The sequence below is a fragment of the Pan paniscus genome, chromosome 3 (genome assembly GCF_029289425.2).
Source record: "Pan paniscus chromosome 3, NHGRI_mPanPan1-v2.0_pri, whole genome shotgun sequence".
NCBI lineage: Eukaryota > Metazoa > Chordata > Mammalia > Primates > Hominidae > Pan > Pan paniscus.
The window spans coordinates 138,337,400-138,357,844 of record NC_073252.2 but is presented as its reverse complement, the minus strand read 5'-3'; the positions used below and the strand labels follow the sequence as shown (position 1 = coordinate 138,357,844).

The 20,445-nt window shown below is 36.2% G+C and overlaps 1 protein-coding gene across 7 annotated transcripts in view; it reads left to right on the top strand.

Annotated features, from left to right (window-relative positions):
* The window catches only part of MGAT4D (MGAT4 family member D), a 65,065-nt gene that overhangs the window by 23,731 nt on the left and 20,889 nt on the right, over positions 1-20,445 (top strand). For 4 of the 7 annotated variants that reach the window (XM_008974127.4, XM_055111853.1, XM_055111854.1 and 1 more), the window contains exons 3-7: positions 546-683; positions 5,216-5,349; positions 8,342-8,388; positions 15,163-15,276; positions 18,162-18,237. In XM_008974127.4, the coding sequence (XP_008972375.1) occupies positions 546-683; positions 5,216-5,349; positions 8,342-8,388; positions 15,163-15,276; positions 18,162-18,237 (509 nt within the window). The remainder of the gene's footprint in view (positions 1-545; positions 684-5,215; positions 5,350-8,341; positions 8,389-15,162; positions 15,277-18,161; positions 18,238-20,445) is intronic. The other 3 variants (XM_055111855.2, XM_055111857.1, XM_055111856.1) reach the window with 1 other exon arrangement.

Genomic DNA, 20,445 nt, shown 5'->3' with positions numbered 1-20,445 from the left:
TATTCTATGATCTGTTCCATTGTTTATATATCTATTTTTTATATAATATCACACTGTTTTGACTACATTGCTATGTATTATGAATTAAAATTGGGCAACGTGCGTCCTCTAACATTTTCTTTTTCAAAATTGTAGAGGCAACTTCTAATGAAGTTTACAAATATAGTCATTAAATTTTAGGGGCTACAAAGCAAAGTTATAAAGATACAAATTTAATAAAGTGATATTAATCAAAGTAGCAGAGTAAGCCAATTACAGCATGTTTCAGTTATACTTTTTTCATTTGGAACTGACAGTTCCATTGTCCTCTGTGTATCTTATAATTCTAGGCTTAAATTAAATATTACTTTATAAATAAATATGAATAATAGTTGAGCTATATTTAGCATTATTATTTTAATAATTTACATTTTAGAGTATTTGTTTTATATATTGAATGCTAAATTAATCTGTGAGTTTATTAACACCCCTTTGAAAAAATTATTCCAGGGGGAGAAAAATCCCTATGATCATATACTCAGAAGCATTATTTTTTTTTCTTTCAGTTGCACAGAAAGCAGACATATTAAATAAAAATGAAACAGTATCTAATACATTTGAAGACTTAAAGTTCTTTTTTCCTCATCTAAGGAAAGAAGGTAGAATTTATCCTGATGTAATCATTGGCAAAGGGAAAACTGGTGGTAAGAAAACTTAGAATTGGAAAATTAAATAAAGGTATTTTGATCTTTGGGGACATACTTTTAAGTTTTAAGATGTAATCCATTATTATCTTAGATTGATATGCAGACTACAGCCTATCTGGCATTAATTTGGATTACTGGAAGTCAGTATATTGTCTGGCAGAAAATAATAGTTTCATAAACACTTGGTGACTTGAATTCAAATTTAGCATAACACAAATGCTTTGAAAATAAGTAATATAAGTCAAATATACATTAAGTATATGCCAAATGTTTGGCAAATCTTTTCTCCTTGTTTTTGGAAATCTATTCTTACCTGGTTATTTTCCTGTTTCCCAGTCTTTCTGGAGACCAAGGTCAGTAATAGCTTTATACAACAGGTGATGTTTGAGGTAAGGCTTGACAAATGAGTTCAGGTTCACCAAGTATACAAGACAAGAAGAAGCTTTGGAGTTTGAAGCAGGAATATTAAGCTAAGTCTCAGGATACTTACCTTTCCTATAAACCTCACTCATTCCAGTGAGTGAGTCACTCTAGGCCAGGCCCATCGGCTCCATGTTTTAACACACAGTTTTGTTGGAACATAGTTATGCTTATCCATTTACTTGTTGTCTATGTCTGCTTTTGTGCTCCAATGGCAGAGCTGAGTAGTTGCAACAGAGATGGTATAACCCAATAGCCAAAAATGCTTACTATCTGCCCCTTTATTTAAAAAAAAAAAAAAGTTTGCTGACCTCTGCTCTAGGCAGTTCCTTGGGAATAAGTAGTGTTGTTTTGTATCATATGCCTCTGATGACATCGTTTATCTATTGCATTCTGTGTTCCACTTACTGAGTTCTATGTTTTCTTACATTATCTCATTTAATCTTCACAATCCAATGCAATAGGGCCTATTATTGTCATCTCTGTTTTACACCTGAAAAAACTGAGGCTTAGAGAAATTAAGAAACTTCTTGAGTTCATACTTGTAAAACTCTTTACCTGTATATACATATACATGCATATGTGTTGTGTGAATGTGTGAGAAAGTACATGCTAGACAAAAGCTATAGTTTGTAGGATGAGGAAAAGTTGAAAGACACACTCAAGAAAAACAATGCATAGAAATGATAAGATATTAGACACCAAGAATAAACATAACCTTGCATAAGCACCAGCAAATATAAGTGGAAGCCCATGACACAGAGTGAAAGGAAGGAGAGAGAGACATGGTGGTGTTTGGGAGGAGCAATAGACCTCCCTGTGTAGGGGGTTGGAGGGTTGAGATAACCCAGTTATCAGAGCTGTGTTAAATCCAGAATAATTTTCTAATTCCCCAACTATTTATTGATCTCCAATCATGGTGTATGTATTTATCCTTCTTTTGAGGCCCTTTTGGTGGCTTTTCTCAATTACCAGAAGGGATTTAAGGAAGATTCTTTTCCAGGCAACTAAAAAAATCCTAACACATGAAACATATGTAAGAGGATTGAAGCCTGTGGCAAGGCCTACTAGGGAATCCATCATCAGTCTTGTTTATTCTGTATTCTAATAGATCTTGGATAATTTCTGCTCTCTGTAGCCCCTCTATAACTATTTTTTATTGAGCCCCTCATCATTTTGTGCCTGGTTTATGGAAACAATTTGTAATTTATCTTGTGATTTTAGTACCACCAAAGTCAATCCATTCTTCATACTTTCCTCGAAGATATGTTAGTAAAATTCATCACTGATCATACTTGACTCTTGCTTAAAATCCTTCAGTAGACCCTCAGTGCACATGAGGTGAAGTTAGCCCCTTGGCAGGGTATATGCAGAAAAGGCTGTATCTTTCAAATCTCAGTCTCTGCCGTGCCTCTCCTTTCCAGAAACCACAAACCACTTGCAGTTCTCACAGATAGGCCAAGCTCTTTGAGAACAGATAGGACAAGCTTCATATATTCTGCATGTGCTAACCACTGCCTATAATGAACATACCTCCTCTGGCAAACCATAACTGATTTGTAATGTGACTCCCTTATCCAATACGACTTTTCAGCTTAAATGACAACTTCTCTGTGAATTCTTCCATGTCTCCTCATTTAATAAGCTTCTACTCTGTTCTGGGCACTTCTTAGGCCCTGGGATATGGGGTGAACAAGACATAGACCCCACCTTCATAGAGACAAATGATAAGGTAATTATAATATAAAGTGACTGGTGCTGTGATAAGGGAAATACCAGGGTGGAGCCAAAATTCTATGCTATGCTTTCTGGAAGAAGTGTCATATAAGTGACATGAAGGGCAAAAGAATTGGAGTAGACTAAGTAGGGAAGTGGTAGGTGGTGGATAGTGGAAAGTAGAGGGTGGTCATCCAGGTAGAGGAAAAGAAACATGCAAAAGTCAGATGGCAAGAAGGCCTAGAAAGGATGTGTGTCTTGCATGCACAATTGGGGCTGGAGGGTATTAGTAGCAAGACCATGGACACAGGCCAAATAATAAAGGGGCTTGCCCCTTTATTATTTATTCAATTTCAACTTATTATCATTACCATGTATCAGTCTTTATGTTAGTGCTGGATTTATAATATAAGCACACATGAAGGTGTCTCTGCTGTCATCAAGCTGACATTCTAGATAGGAATGAGTTACAACAAAAGGAGTGATGAGTACTATGAAAGATAAGGTAAGAATGCATAGCTGGTGAAAGGATTAAGCATCAATTTGTGATCAAAATGACTAATATTTAGTTGAATCCTGAGAAATAAGTAGAATTATCAAAGGAAACTAGAGGAATAAGAGTATTCTAGGCAAAAAGAATGGCGTGTGCAAAGGCTTCGAGGTAAGAGTGGTATTTCGTCAATTCGAAAAGTGTGGGTAGTTGAAAAAAAGGGATAGATCAGCACCAGGTCACTAAGGGCCTTTTAAATTCTTGTAAATGCATTGTAAGGCATAGGAAGCCATTCCAGGAATTGCTTTTATACTGTATCTTACAGCTTGAAACTTGAATCCTGCCTCGATCTATCCATAAAAATCAATTCCAGGTGGATTGCAGCTCTAAATATGAAAGGCAAACAATAAACTATTAGAAAATCACTCAGAAGAATGTCTTTATGACCTGAAGATAAGCAAAGATTTCTTAACAAGACCCAGAAAACCCAAACAACAAAGAAAATGGATGACAAATTGCACTACATTACAATTAAGAATTTCTCTTCATCAAGGGGCAAAACATCGAAAAGGGAACCAAGAGTGGGAGATAATATTTAATAACACATATAACTGACAAGGGGTTCATATTCAGAATATATAAAGAGTATCAATATAATCAATAAGAAAAATGCAGACAACTCATTAGAGAAATGGGCAAGAGCTTAAACAAGGATTTTACAAAAAAGAATAGCCAAAAGCCAATAAGTGGCCGGGCACAGTGGCACATGCCTGTAATCCCAGCACTTTGGGAGGCTGAGGTGGGCAGATCACTTGAGGTCAGGAGTTCGAGACCAGCCTGGCCAACATGGTGAAAACCTGTCTGTACTAAAACTACAACAGTTAGCCGGGCATGGTGGTGCATGCCTGTAATCCCAGCTACTCGGGAGACTGAGGCAGGAGAATAGCTTGAACCCGGGAGGTGGAGGTTGCAGAGAGCTGAGATTGAGCCATTGCACTCCAGCCTTGGCAACAGAGTGAGACTCCATCTCAAAAAAAAAAAAAAAAAGCCAATAAACATGTGAAGATATGTTCAAACTCAATAGCAATCAGCTGTTCCTTCCAAAGTTCCTAGTTTTTCTTAAGTAAATACTTCTCAGTTTATCAGGGCCCTGAAATGACTGTTTTGACCTTTTTTTTTTTTTTTTTTTGCAGTTTTATTACTGCTTTCTAGAAAGAAGATTTTCTGAGTTTCTCACTTAGCCATTCTGGAAGTCCTTATCCCTATCTTAAAGAGGGGGACATAAGGCTGGAGATGTTGTGTATCTTGCCTAAGCCCATATGGCCAGGTACCAGTATAGTTACGATTGGTAGCCTCAATCTTAGCTGCACCCGTACAGCCAAGATGTGTACATCTTGGAGCCCTAGTGCTCCAGCTATTCTTGGGCAACAAAAGTTACTTAGAGATGTGGATTCATTCCATCAAATCATTTAGAAATTACTTCATACATTCTTTCACAGATGAAAATATTTCATAGTAATTTTTTCCTGTTTTGGGTTCCAGTGTCTTGTTAGGAAAAGAAGAGAGAATTGACCAATATGTGACATTTTATACTCAGTTAGATGAAGCTATAGTAAGTGGAAAGTGGTTAGTTTTATTTTTGCTACACCAAAATCTTTTAACATAAGAACATCTTGGAGTCTGTTTAGTGCTTTTACTAACAATCCACTGCAAATTTCCTCAAAAAGAAAATGAAATATGTGATAAAAATTAACACAGTTTGGATTATTTTTGTAATACAGTTTCAAACACTCATTTTATTACCATAAGACTAACCCAAACATAGGAATAAGCATAGAATGAATGCTAAACTATGTTTTTCTCTGTGGTATGGAATGATGATTTCATACTCCTATGTCCACAGTTTCTTTTGCGCTGGGTATTTCTACTGTTAACAGAGGAAATTATAGTTACCTGAAACAGACACTGACCTCTGTTGTCTCCAGGATGACGCTCTCCCAAGAGAAGGATTCTGTAGTGATTGTCTTGGTCGCAGATGTACGTATACGAAATAAGGAGCTCTCCTTATTCTCACCCTATGGTCTCCAAATTCCCTTCCTCAATGGTAATAATCATTGTACCATGTTGAAAACTGTTTTCTTAATTTTAAAAAGCTACCCATAGATGCCTTTTTTGGATACCAGACAACATACTTAATACTTCTTCGATACTGCTGAGAAGGAATTAAATATGTAAATCTAAAAGGACAACATAATGGCTTCATGTGGGAAATATAAGATTGCTAAATTTGAATTGCATTTAATATAGAATCCCTGAATCCCTGACTACTATATGGCTCAGAAGTTATATTTACAAACAAAATTAAAATTATTAAAATCGATGCTAGTAATAAAATGTGCCCAGTCCAATAAGAGTTTGGTATATGAATCAAGAGATAATTTGTATTAAGCAACAACACCTATGATTGAGAGACTTTCTTATGCTTGAGAGATTGTAGGTGATTTTTATACACATTTATAACCTGCATTACATCCCTGTGAGGTAGCTGTTACTGTCCTGATTTTAGGGATAATGGACCTAGATTTTACAGAAGGTAAGTAACTTGCCCAGTAATTAATAGAGCAGATTCAAGCCTAGGTCTCTCTAATGACCCCAAAGATTTCCACTGTTCCTAATACCATTTAAAACTATAAAGTACTGTGTGAATATTAGCACCATAAGACTTTTTGGAGAGAAATTTGGCAACGTATGTTAAATTTAAATGTATATGTACTTTGTCTCAGAAATTCAAATTCTGGGAACTTATCCTAAGGAAATAATCAGGCAAGTGTATAAAAACAGTAAAAATGGTGGGGCATGGTGGTTCATGCCTGTAATTCCAGCACTTTAGGGTGTTGGGGCAGGAAGATCACTTGAGCTGAGGAGTCTGAAATCAGCCTGGGCAACATAGCGAGACCCCCATCTCTACTAAAAAAAAAAAATTCATAGCTAGAAATGATGGTGTGCACCTGTAGTCCCAGCTACTTGGGAGGTTGCAGCAGGAGGATCATTTGAGCCCAGGAGGTAGAGCCTGTAATGAGCCATGATTGCACCACTGCACTCCAGCCTGGGCTACAGAGCGAGGCCCTGTCTCAAAAAACAAACAAATGAACAAGCAAACAAAAACCAGTAAAAATATGGCAGTATAGTATGGAAGTTGAGAACAGACTCTGGATTTAGAAGTCCAAGGTTAAAATGCCAGCTTCTCTACTTCCCAACCAGTGAACTTGAGCAACTTACTTAATTTATCTATGCCTCATTTTCTTTTATCTCTAAAATTGTGATAATCATATTGCCTATGCCATAAGGTTGTTGGGGGATGAAATTAGCTAATATATTTAAAGTACTTAGAGTGATGTGTGGCACATAGTAAGTGCTAAATAAATAATTATTTCAAGGATTTTCAGTGCATTGTTGGGTTATGAAAGCATAATATTGGAAACAACCAAAATATCTACCCATAAGAGACTGATAAAATACCTTGCTATATATCTCCACAATGCAATACTTGGTAGGCATTGAAAGAAGAATGAATATCTATACTCACTGATACAAAGTGATGTTCATGTCCTATTGTTAAGTGAAAAAAAGCTGTAAAGCATCATGTTTAACATAATGTTATCATTACGTTAAATAGGAATGAAGGAAAGAAGGAAAAGATGGAGGGAGGGGAAAATATATAGAAACAAATGAAATATATGAAGAAAAAAGAAAATGAGCAAACTTTGGAATGATATAAAGATATCATTAATATAAATAATGGTTATCTCTAAATGCTGGGATTAAGAAGAACCTTTATTATCTTTTCTTTATTCTTTTTGTTATTGCTTGAATTTTCTATAATAAAGATGTCTTTGAATGCAGAAAAAACTCAAAACAGAACAAGCAATAGAAGAACTATTAGAAAAATAGAAATGAAAGATTAAAATCATTGCATCCCAGTTTAATTTATTAACATTAAAAGAAAGCATGCACATAATCTCCAAAATGTTTCATCCTATTGCCTTATTTTATATATTAGAATCCTAACTTCTTTGCTGTTAGCACAACCCATGTCTGTCTAAAATGTTTAGATTTGTAATAAAACATTGGAGGAAGATTTTTAAATGGAATATAAAATGCTTACGAAATATGACTTTGACACCATGTTTAAAATACAATATGTTTCAGTGTGAGACAAATAGCTAGTGATTCAATTTATGGTTAAGAGCCTCCAGTACTATAGGAGATTTATCTACATCATGTCTGCTATTTTTAAACAAGAAACCTGAGTACATACATCCAGAGTTGCCTTTCAGAGTACTCAGGTTCAACAACAGAACTGTGATTGTTCAAAATATTTTCAAAATTTTGTGTTGGAAATGCTTATGGGCCCTGAGGCTATATCTTGTAAATGCCACGTTATTTTTTAAAAAATTATCCCAAGAGGGTAAACCATCAAAAGCTTTTTGCAGGAGTCTGTCATCTAATCTAGCACACTGTTCAATGAAGAGCCGGTCCACAAAGTTTATTGTCAGGAAGGCAACTTGGAATCAAGCTGAGTAATACTGTCTGGAGAAATATGATATAATTTTGAAGTAAGCTTATTGTCATATAATACTCAGGAAATGAAGAGTAGTTTTCAAAAGGAGTAGTTCTTTGAAATAAGCCATTCATAGATGACCATTTTTAGACTAAAAACATCTTTAGATATATAATATTTTATGTAATCTTATATATCTAAAAAGTATATAAATTTAAGGGTAAATTTTGGATTATAATATTTCACATTGTGGCAAAGAGAAAAGAATGAAATATTTCCTGTATTCAAGTCAAATTTTTTAAGAACATGGATATTTTTAAATCTTTTAATAGAAAGTAAAAACACTAAAAATTATTAGTATGCAATAGCATTTCACACACAAATTAGATTTATATATAGCAAAAGAAGTTGTATTAATAGAACTATGAGACATGCTTAGTTTCAGTAAAATATTTTTCTCATTTTTAGAGTAATGAAGATTATTTACATTCTGTTGTTAAAATGATTACAAAAAAGTAAGTACTGTCTGATATATTTTTAAATTAGCCATTCTTTCATTTTTCTATCTTATTTTTTTCTGTCCAATTGTATAATTATTTTCTTAGTGATCATATTCTTTTTAATGAGTATAGCTGGCAGAAAGAACCTGTAGTCCTTTCTAAGCTGTGATGAAGTATGGCTTAATGGTTTTCCCAATTTTGCTGGATATCTACCAATTAGAATTTACATTTTTCATGTTATACTGTTTATCCTGCATGAGAACCATTGGTACCGAGAGAAGCCCATTGAGCTATTTTTAAAACATTCCTGTATCCTTTACTGTGTGAAGTTACTTCACCACTTCTGCTTATAATCTCCTTCAGCTGTAAGCAGCCGAAGCACATACAGATTAACTAATATGAAGCTCTTTATCAAGCAAGATGCTGTGGAATAGACCCTGCCTTCCAAATCCTAAGTTCAAATAGGTGATACAACTTGAAAAAGAAATGAAAAGAGAGAGAAGGAAGGAAGGAAGGAAGGAAGGAAGGAAGGAAGGAAGGAAGGAAGGAAGGAAACAAAAAGGAGAAACGAGAAACGAAAGGAAAAGGAGGGCCAGGCATGGTGACTCACACCTGTAAGGCCAGTACTTTGAGAGGCCAAGGTGGGTGGATTGCTTGAGCCCAGGAGTTCGAGATCAGCCTGGGCAACATGGCCAAACCCCATCTCTACTGAAAAAATAGCCCCCAAAATTAAGCCGAGCCTGGTGGTGTGCACCTGTAGTCCTAGCTACTAGGGAGGCTGAAGTGGAAGGATTGCCAGTGCCTGGGAGGTGGAGGCTTCAGTGAGCCAAGATCATGCCACTGCACTCCTGCCTGAGTGATAGAGTGAGACCCTGTCTCAAAAAAAAAAAAAAAAAAAAATTATAAAATAAAGAAAGGAAGGAAGAGGCTAGCATTGTCCTAGTGGTAATGGGGAATAAATATGACAACATGTAGACGAAGAAGTATTTAATTTAACTCTACCTGCAAATATCAAGAAGGACTTTCCTGAGAAGGTAATAATTGAGCAGAGTCTGAAGGAATAAGTAGACATTCTTCAGGCAGACAGGGGGAAAATGTCATGCCTGATAAATAGAATTGCTGAGGAAGGCAGAGAGACCAAAGAAGGAGCATGCTAAACTTTTGAACATGTAAGTCTATTTTGGAAATGGGTATTTGGAGTTAAGGCGGAAGGACTGGTGGGAGATAAGGCAGGTGCTGTTGACATCACGAAGGGCCTATGCACCATGCTAAGAAATATGCACTCTGTGCTGTAGACCAGGGCTGCAAATGTGGCCTTCAGGCTGAATCTGGCTGACAGGCCGTGTTTTGTTTAGCCAGTAAAGTGTTTTGCTTTGTTTTATTTTTCCTCACCAAATAGCTCTAGTGGCTGAGGCAGTTAGTTGTTCTAGTCAAAACAATTCCAGCTAGTAAGTGTAGAATGAATGGAATTGGAGAATCACCATTTTGAAGCGCGTCATTAAGTGAGAGGGTTGGGGGAACTTTACTAGGAAGGTATGCCTGTCAGTGTCCGCACAGGAAAACTCCTGGTCGTTCAAATAGAGGAAACAGGCAATTTCACACAAACAATTGGTCAAAACAAGTTTCAGAGGACTGAGAGCACAGAAGGGAGAAGAAAGAGCACAGAGCAGCGGGAAGGAGAGGACATTAAACCCGGGGATCAGAGGCTCTGGAAATCGGCCTCCTCAGCAGCTGGAACCTCCGCCACCGCGGGAGCTGAAAGAGGAGGCGTATCCTTGGCTTCGACTGCATTCCAGGCTCTTGTCACTTACTGCTTCCCGCAGGCAGAGGCCAACCGGTACCCCGCTAGCAAGGGCGTCCCGCAGGACAGGATGCACTGCAGAGCAGAGGGGTGCGATGTGCAGTGTAAGCTGTGAGCAGCCAGGGTCCAGGGACCCCACCCTCACCTCCAGCAGCTCGGGGTCGCTGAAAGTCTGGCGATGGAAATGATGCCAAGAAAGAACTATTGAGAGTTATTCCCCCGACTTAAACAAAACAACAAAACAAAAAACCCTGAATGCAATCAAGCCTTAGGAGCTGAATTCCAGTTTACAGGATACACAGCAAATAAAGGAAGCCATCTGGGGCGAAACAATCAAGATGTGGGACCTTCTGCAGAAAACTGACCCAGGTTCTTTAAAAAGTGGAATGGCGATGGGGGAAGAAAGAAAAATGACGGTGACCGGTCTAGATAATAAATTTTAAAAAGAAATAGGGATAATCAATTACAATGAGCGACCTTATTTGGGTACTTGTTTGAGCGCCTACTCCCCCAAAATAGGCACTTTTTAGACGACTGGGGACATTTGAAAATTGACTAAGTATTATGTGATGTTAAATAATCATTTATAGTTTTGTAAAGTGTGAATAATACCATTGTGGTTATCTAAATAAATGTCCTTTTTAATATTCACACTGAAGAATGTAAGGGCGAAATGATATCCAGCATTTGTTTTAAAATACTTAAGCAAAAAAGGGGCAGCTGCGTAGATGAAACAAACGTGGCAGAAAATAAATGGTTATTGAAGGAAACTGATTTGGGGTTCATTATATTTCTATTTTTGTGGATGTTTGGTAATTTTTATAATACATATTTAAAGAAATGAATGTAGACTATTATCAGTAAGTTCAACTGATAGGAAGAAAAGTCAAAACACCTGTCTTAAGGGACACAAATACTGTTTGGGAGGTTTTGAGGTGGAAGCACCTGGAGTTTTTACTTGTGCTGCAGTAGAGAGAGGAGGGGCTGATGAAGCAAGGCAGGAGGGAACTGGAGACTCAGGTGGAGGGAGCTTTAGACAGCACTGAGACCAAAGAGGAGATGAGAGCAGGTGAAAGAGTAGAAAAATTAATTTGTTGGGGGAAAGACAGTGTAATCATCTTAAAAATCCTTTTTTAAAGATTTCTCTTTTCTCTGTGAAGGAGGTAAGCCCCTGTGTTGAGAAGGAGGGATTCATTGGCAGTGAAGGAACTTAGGGTAGTGAAGGCTTGAAATAGGTGATTTATGTGAAGGGAGAGGGATTAAATAAAGATTAAACAAAACACCATATACATCTAGTTTTTCCCCTAAAAGACTCCCCAGGAAAAAAGTTACCTTATACTTGAACCCTTAAAAAATCTTCTCATACTCAAGGATGCCTTCTCAGTTGCTTTATTCTGAACAATAAACTACTATTTAGAGAAGAGAAGACACATTATCCTGAAGTGGCCTCAATCTATGCTAGTTTGGTATTCTTATAGGAGACTTCTGACAGAATCAATTAAAAAGAAGGCAAAGGTGTAAAACAATTCCTGGAGATATGACCGCATCATTGTAAGCCTTTTGAAGATCACTTAAAAAAGTTAGAGTATGTGGTTACTTGTAAAGATCTCCAATGAAAACATTACCTAATGTATGGGAATACTTCTGATTTGCTACAAAATTTTCAGAGACAATGTCACTGGTTTTAGAAATTGCCGTATTGTAGTTAGAATTGAAAATCAAGGATACTGGAAAACTATGTCAGGTGATTCAAAAAGTGATTCTAGTGGTGATAATTATATTGATAATACCAATGCAGGATAAAGAGTTGGAATAAAATTATTTTTTGTGAAAGTAGAGTAAAGCAATAATCTAAATGTGAATAATATAATAGTGAATATTCACTATTTAATATTCACTACTTTTAATATTCACTATTAAATTATAATAGAATAATTTAATAGTGAATATTAAATTTAAAACATTATCAAAGGTAATATAGACATATAACTTTTAAATTTACATGTCTAAACTTTTGCCTGTTTAATTTAGCTAAAAACCCTTTTCCTAGGTTTTCTCATTAGGGTAATGAGAGATTTTTTATATTTGGATTAGTCCTAGATTGAAACTATATAATTTTTAAAGGACTCATCTATGTTTGTATATAACCTCATATGAAACTGTATATAACTATGCACTTTACATAAACCTATAGAGTTGTAAGATTTCCACTCTTGTATGACTATAAGGTAAAATCATTCATTTTTAATGGCAACAACCTAGAGTTATATTATTTTCTCCAGTCATTGGAAACTAGCAATTCCCATATAATTAAGTCAAGGGCTTTTGATGCTGTATATAAATAACCTAACAAGCTATAAAAGTTTTAGAGAGTCCTAGAAAGCTGTCAACACACAAAATTTCAAGTATCTTACTTAAAACAGATTGAATAAAACCGAGACTGGAATCTTTCTCTCCATCATGACTGGGAAATTATATCATCAAAGTAGAAATTGTAACTTAACTTTTGGTGCTTTTTGGACTTTGGATGGAATTTTCTAGAGGACAAAATTTGTGTATCTCTGTAATCTAAACTTTTTGATGATTGTGTATTCTGCAACTTGATGTTATTTCCCTTTACCTCTACTAAATTGCCGCACAAGATCTTGTAATTTAAAGTTACACAAATTCATTTAAAAATTTAGATATTATGTTACTAACTTTTACCACAAAGCAAACAACCAAACTCTCCATTCTTTTTTTTCCACGCCAGTATTTTCCATTCCCCAAGGAACATATTAGAATTCGTTTTTTAAAAATCTTTTCATTTGATATATCATAAAATCAGAGGGCAGCCAGTAAGACTTTCATCCCCTTCACTCCTCCACTTATGCTCCCACCAAAATAAATGACCAAAAACCTTTCCACTAATGTACAGAGCCTGGGAAGAATTCCAGCATGTATTTTGAACAGTTCTTTCCCCCCAAGTTTTTAAGTTACTATTCCAGTTTTACAGATGAGGAAATTAAAGATCAGAAAAAATAAATTACTTCCTTGAAGTTAGGAAGTAAAACAAGCAAAATTGGCACAGAGACTTTTCTAGGTCTAAAACCCATATTCTCTCTAGCACAATATGCTACTCCAACCCCATTTTCATGGTACATACCCATTATAAAACATGAGCTTTCTTCCATGTGTGTTTGTGTGTGTTTATATATACTCAGGCAATCCTTGATTTGCAAGATAGCATGGGGCCATAAAAATGATTGTGCAAGTTGAAACCGTGCAAGCCAATATTAACAAACAGTGGGAAAAAAATCACAATTATTCCATGACCTTTAAACGTATGTTAAAACATTACTCTCTGTCAACTATAAATACACAGAAAAATGAAAAATATTGTTAAGCCAATTTATTACACTGTAATTTAAAACATTAAAATTATTGAGTATTAACGATTTGATTTCTTTTAAAAATTTTATCAAGAGTAATTTAAATGGTCCTTGCCTTTTTCTTATCACAGAACTTAAAATACTGAGCAAATGTCTTTTCTATGCTTCAGCAAATTGTTATACTCCTTTCTAAGTTTGGATCAGTTCCAGCATTTTATCATTTTTGTTTTCAATGTCATGAAATATCTCTGAGAGTTCCTTTAATGTGAAGTTTTTCAGCAGCATCATTTCCTATGTGACATAATTTCACCACAACCATTTTTCTTATTTGTCAGTTAAGTTCACCTTCACTAAGTTCCCTTTGTTGCATCTCTAGAGTCTCTCAAATAGAGGAGGTGTCAACATTCCCATGATCAGCTCTTTTACAGCACATCCAAATTCACTACCAGCATTCACTTTCTGCACTTTCTTCTGTCAGCCAATTTCCTCTTTGGATTACCTACTTTTGTTAAATATCATGTAGGCTTATCACTGGGAGGCGAGGCAAGACAACCACATGTTTTGCTGTCAACAGGTGAACTAAATAGTAGATGTACAGTGACCAGTCACCAAAAGACTTTGAAAGAAGTGATGCAATTAGTCACTAATGATGATGTGCATCTGCTATTTATATAGTGATTTGTGCATTGAAGAGCTAGCAGTGAAGTTTGTACTTTACACAATTGTTCACAATATATCATGACTACAGTGTTGTTGTGGGAGACTGGTGTTATTTAACTAAAACACAGTAACTGAAATTTATACATTCAGAATTGTACAAAGCAAGGACTATCTTGCCCATAATGGAGATTATGCATATAAAACTGTAAGCTTTTAAATTTTTTATGTAGTGCAAAATAAACATTTCCTTGAACCTTTAACATGTTAAAAATAATGTAATGCCTAAATTCCAATCTCATTTAAAATCATATTATCTCTAAAGGAAGACCATTTAAAAGTTTCTACTTGGTTTCCCATCCTTTACCTTGATGGTACAAGATTTATATTGGAATTTTTGTGAATCATATTTTATGTAGTTTAGTGATGACCTTGTTGGTCTATCAACATTAACGTTTAAAAATAAAGATGCTAAAGAGTATACATAGTCCTCCAATGAGTTGTGGACAAGAGTCTGACTAAATCTTTGCTTGCTGGGGTAATCTAGTTTCAGGAGCCACATTGCTATTCAGTAGGACTCTTATTAAATTCAAAATTATGCATTTAAAAATCATCAAATGTTCTTGCTTTCTTGCAGTCACTGCGTTCTCATAATCCATGAGTTTCATTGTTTCAAATGTCAGAGTACATATCTGGCTATAAACTTTAAAAATGTCAAAGTACCTGTAATTTTTATAAGAAGAAACTAATTTTATATTGTGTATTTTAATATGTCTGTTATTAATTTATAAAAAAATGCTTTGGCTAGTTTTATGATGCTGGTATCATATATCATCAACATGTGAAATAATTCAAATCAAATATTATGTGGCCATGCATAAGAAAATTATTTTTAAGTATTTATGTTATTCTGGAAAATTAAATATTCAATTATAAGTCTGCATTTACTTCCATTTATAGATTCAAAAGGCAAGTGAGGTCTGGATCCTTAGAGGTCATTTCAATACCTGCCTTTTTATACTCAAGCATGTTAAATGCCAAGCACTTAGCTGAGGCCTCACAAAAATTAGCCAGGTATGTCATATTAGAAAATAGTAGCCTTAAATAACTAACTTCTTCTGATAAAATCTTGGAATCAGCTCATATTAGAAACTATTTCAGACAGTGGTGTTCTAGAGTTGGCTTCTACTGGCTTGCAAGACCCAACTATGTGCATCACTTCCCAACTCTGTGTTCAATAACATCGAGTTGATAGCATTAGCCACAGTAGGAGTATTTATACCGTGGAAATGGGCAAAAGCTACAAAGCAGGATGTCCATCCCTCCACCCCCAAGTCAGTTGTTAAACATTTACCAGCACACCACTGATGGTCTATGTTCACGTTTACAGACAATAATTAGCAAAGGCATAATAATGAGGAGGGGGAGAGCCTGGGATTATAAATCATTACAGCTGGATTCTAGTCCCAGCTGTTCTGTTTGCTGGTCATTGTAGGCAGGTAATTTCACCTTTTTTTCTTAGCTTTCCTAACTTTCTAGTGTGTATAATGACACCTATATTGCATAATTGGAAGAGTCATTATGAGAATAAAATATATTTGTGAAAGAATCTTAAAAAATTAAAAGCTCTATACACATACAAAGGATTATAATTTGGGGTATTAGTGTGGTAAGTATTATGGGAAATGTAATAATTTGGTCCCTCAAAACTTAATAAAGAAAAAGACATGCCAGAAATCAGAAAAAGGTCTTATCCCAGGAAACCGATTAGCCTTCTTTTGTGTTAAAATTATAAATGGTGTGTCAGAATCTAGGAATCTTTTAAGCGTTTTGTTTTGCTTTTAATTAGTGGTCCACATTATGCCCAGTTTTTAGAGTCACAAAGCTGGGAGTCATCCTGGATCTTTGTTTTTCCTTCAGCCTTTTATATCTCTGTTATTGTTTCTTTTTTAAAATCTCTCTACACATTGTCCCTCTCATCCTCCTTCCATTGGCTTGGATTTAGTTCAGGCCTTCACTATTACAGAGTCCCTAATCCTAGCCTTACCTAGCCTCTCTTACAATTCATTCTTCATGCTGTACCCAGAAGAATATTTTCTCATATGAGATCAAGTCCAAAGTTTCCCACATATCATAAAATATCCTTCATGATCTGGTCTGCCAACCTTGCAATCATTAACTTCCTTCTGTCAGCTCTCTGTGCCCTAAAACTAAGTGGCATGTTCTTCCACCCTTTCCACAACTTTGAAAACTTACTGTAAGATAGCCAACATTGTTGATATCTTCACGTAGCACTTATCTAATTGTTGTAATTTTATTATTTTTTTTCATATGAGGTTATGAGACGCAGAAGGGCAAGAATGACCTTGGGTACTGCTTTTTTTATATTCAGGACCTGGTCTGGTTTCTAGCTTAGTATGAGAATAAAGTTTCTTTGGGTGAGTTTATATCCAGGCAACCCTATGAGCAGGGATGAGCTCTTGCCCCAGACTACAAGCCTCCCCACCGAGAAAGCAAGCAGGGCTCTCATGCCTCACCCCTCCCTGCCTGCCCACACCTTTGCACCTTTGGCAGTGGCTTCTGTGCTCATATCTGCATTTCCCATTCACCCTGCCCCCAGATTATGCTCAACAAAATTTGTGCTCAGTCAAAATTATTACAAACTTCAGCTAGGAGTTTCCTTCACCCTGTGACCCCTCCCCAGTTCCACTGGCTGCCTTCCCTTCCCCAAAGAACTCTGTGAGATAAGGCCAGGAATGACGTCCCTGGGCTGGAGTTGGGGACCAGGAGTGCCTACAGGGCTCTTCCCGCTGCTTCGTCTACTTTTATATTTCTCTTGGCTTCCTAAATCCATTTCAGCTCTAGGTAAGGTTAAATCCTTCTCTCGTGTTCTGGATTTTCAGGTTCCTCAGTGGGGATGTGTGTATGGAGGCCAACTTTTCCCCCCTTACTCTTTGGGAACTCGCAGTTTTTCAGCCATCTCACAGAGTTTGCAGTGGCAAGCCAGTTCTTTCAAAGGGTTTGTGAATTCTTTAGGTTTTCCTGGTATGTTGCTGCAGTGTTTCTCGAAGCAAACGTTCACAATATGAGTCTCCAGGCACTGTTCTGCCTGGCCAAGCAGGAGCTGCACATTAGTCCTGTCTCCTATCCGCCATTTTTTTTCTATAATTTTCTCCTTAATTCTTTTCAGTTATCATTCAAAATTTTTGACTCCCTAGAGTTCAAATTGCCCCAAATTTGGCCACAATCAATCAGCTGCAGAGTAGTAATTCATACAATTACTCCATTCCCTAGCATTGGGAGAGTTGGGGCAATGTGTGCTCACGTATTTCATCAGAGGCCAAACATAAAGTCACCTTGTGAAGGGAGTTAACATTGGGTTTCTTCAAGAGGACCATGAAGAGTTCCAGAGGCTTGTGAAGACTACTTTCAAAATAAAAACAAAAAAAGCAACCTTTCCCTTCCAAGTAAACCAAGGGGTAAGACTTAGGGGAAATGGTTTAAAGACCCGTAAAAAGAAATATTAATACTCTGTAGCAGATAGTTAACCCTAAGAATTGGGGAGAAAACTCTTGGATGATAGAATCAATAAAGAAAGCTGTTAGGAGAGACATTGAAAAAAGAATAAAGTTTCTTTATACTTTCATTTGAACAAGACCTAAAATCAGAAAGAATATTAACACTATTATCTAGATCAAAACTTATCTAGATAGAAATGTAAAACAAATGGGTTGTGCTTATCCTGGTTTAGCAATGGTAGACACTGTTCATTGAATAAAGATGGAAAACTTTTTAGTATAAGCATATTCAATTTTACTTAATTGAAATTAATTAAAATTAGTTACTTAATTGTTGCTAGTACTCAGTAAACTGCCAAAGAGTTTTTTAATTACTAAAGTATGCTTATAAATAAAAACTAATAATGACAAATATTAACAGATATTATTGATTACCTTTAGTTGGCGAATCAAACAGGTATTGGATTTTTGCATTTTGATGCTGTATGCCCAACCCAAGGCCAAGTATTATTTACAGGTCAGAAATTGGGGTGTGTGTGTGTGTGTGTGTGTGTGTGTGTATACGCCAATTATATCTGTAGATAGATATAATTTAAATTGAAAGTGTTACTTTCTCCCTCCTTCCTGTAATTTCTTCTTCCTCATTGTATTCCTCCACCTTACTTTATATTCAGAAAATAGAAAATACTCACTGTATTAAAATGCCAAAGGAAGTTTAAAATTGATTACATATGAATATTCTTACTAGGTTCACTGTTACAGAGAAAATTATAGTTACCTGAAGCAAACTGAAAAGAAAATCTCAAAAAAACGAAATTGTAGTGCCTATATTTATTTCTTGGCTTACAATTTTATTAGATTAAGCAAATGCATTTTGAGCATTTGTCAGACATTGTATACACTTATCATTGCTACCCTAAATTTATTCATAATACTTTATGAGTAACACAGTTCTCAGTGCCTTACTGTATTTGTAAAAGTAAATAACTTATATATAGTTTGTACTCTATAAATCTCTCCACATTGTTAAATAATAATGATGTGTTTCTAAATAGTAAGTATGGACCACACTACATAGACAATGTGCTCTTATTCGAAGAATTTGCAGAAGAGAGTTGTAGACTAGAGAGAAAGTTAGAGAAAGGCCTAAAGCAAGGTCTTCTCTTTCATTGGAAGAAAAAAAAGGTCCCTTTTGATTCCTAGTTAGTGGCAATGTCATGAAAACACAAGATCCAGCCAATGTACTCTTCCCAATTTGAAACACCACAGTTCTATTCTGTGTCCTCATAGTGTGCCTGAGGACTGCCACATTTTTCCTAATTACTTATGAGGCCCTCTTAGTCTACAGATTATGCATAATATATATTAAATAAAAAAGAAAACTCATTTCCATTGCCCTGTCTCTCTTATGGAGGATATTTTTAGGCTTACACCATTATTCTTTTTTTTTTTTTTTTTTTCTGGTGGTGGTGTTACTTTTTTTTTTTTTTTCTTTTTTTTTTATTATACTTTAAGTTTTAGGGTACATGTGCACATTGTGCAGGTTAGTTACATATGTATACATGTGCCATGCTGGTGCGCTGCACCCACTAACTCGTCATCGAGCATTAGGTATATCTCCCAATGCTATCCCTCCCACCTCCCCCCACCCCACCACAGTCCCCAGAGTGTGATATTCCCCTTCCTGTGTCCATGTGATCTCATTGTTCAATTCCCACCTATGAGTGAGAATATGCGGTGTTTCAGCCGTAAAAAATGATGAGTTCGTGTCCTTTGTAGGGACATGGATGAAATTGGAAATCATCATTCTCAGTAAACTATCGCAAGAACAAAAAACCAAACACCGCTTACACCATTATTCTAACCAGCTAGTTGTGGAGTTGTGGATGAGAGTGCTGGTTGCTTTTTGGCTTCTCTTTGCTGGGAACTATCTGGAGATAGAACGTGGCACCTTTCATCACAAGCATAAAGCTACTTAGTCTTAGCTATGGTCTGAATGTTTGCATCTCTCCCAAAGCCTCCCAAAGTTTTGTTTTTGTTTTTTTGTTTGTTTTGTTTTGTTTTTGAGACAACGTCTTGCTCTATCGCCCAGGTTGGAGTGCAGTGGCACAATCGCGGCTCACTGAAGCCTCAAGTAGCTGGGACTACAGGTGCACACCACAACACCCGACTAATTTTTTGCAGTTTTTATATAGGCAGGGTTTGGCCATGTTGCCCAGACTGGTCTCAAACTCCTGGGCTCAAGCAATCTGCCTGCCTCATCCTCCCAAAGTGCTTGGACTATAGGCGTGAGCCACGGCTCCTGGCCTCCCTCCCAAAATTAATATGTTAAAATTCTCACCCCCAAGGTGATAGTATTTGGAGGTGGAGCCTGTGGGAGGCAATTAGATTATGCAGGCAGAGCCTCATAAATGGGATTCGTGCCCTTATAAAAGATACCTCAGAGAGCTAGCTAGCCCCTTTTACCGTGAGGACACAGTGGAAGCCATCATCTATGAGGAATAGGCCTTCAGCAGACATAAGCCTGCTAGCACCTTGTTCTTGGCCTTCCCAGGCTCCAGGACTATGAAATATAAGTGTTTGTTGTTTATAAACTACCCATTCTATGGTATTTTGTTATAACAGCTCAAATGGACTAAGACAGTCTTAAACTAGAAACTGAAGTATTTGTGAGGATGAAAGTGGATTTAGATAAAGAGACTCTTTCAAAGAGGGATTTAGATGG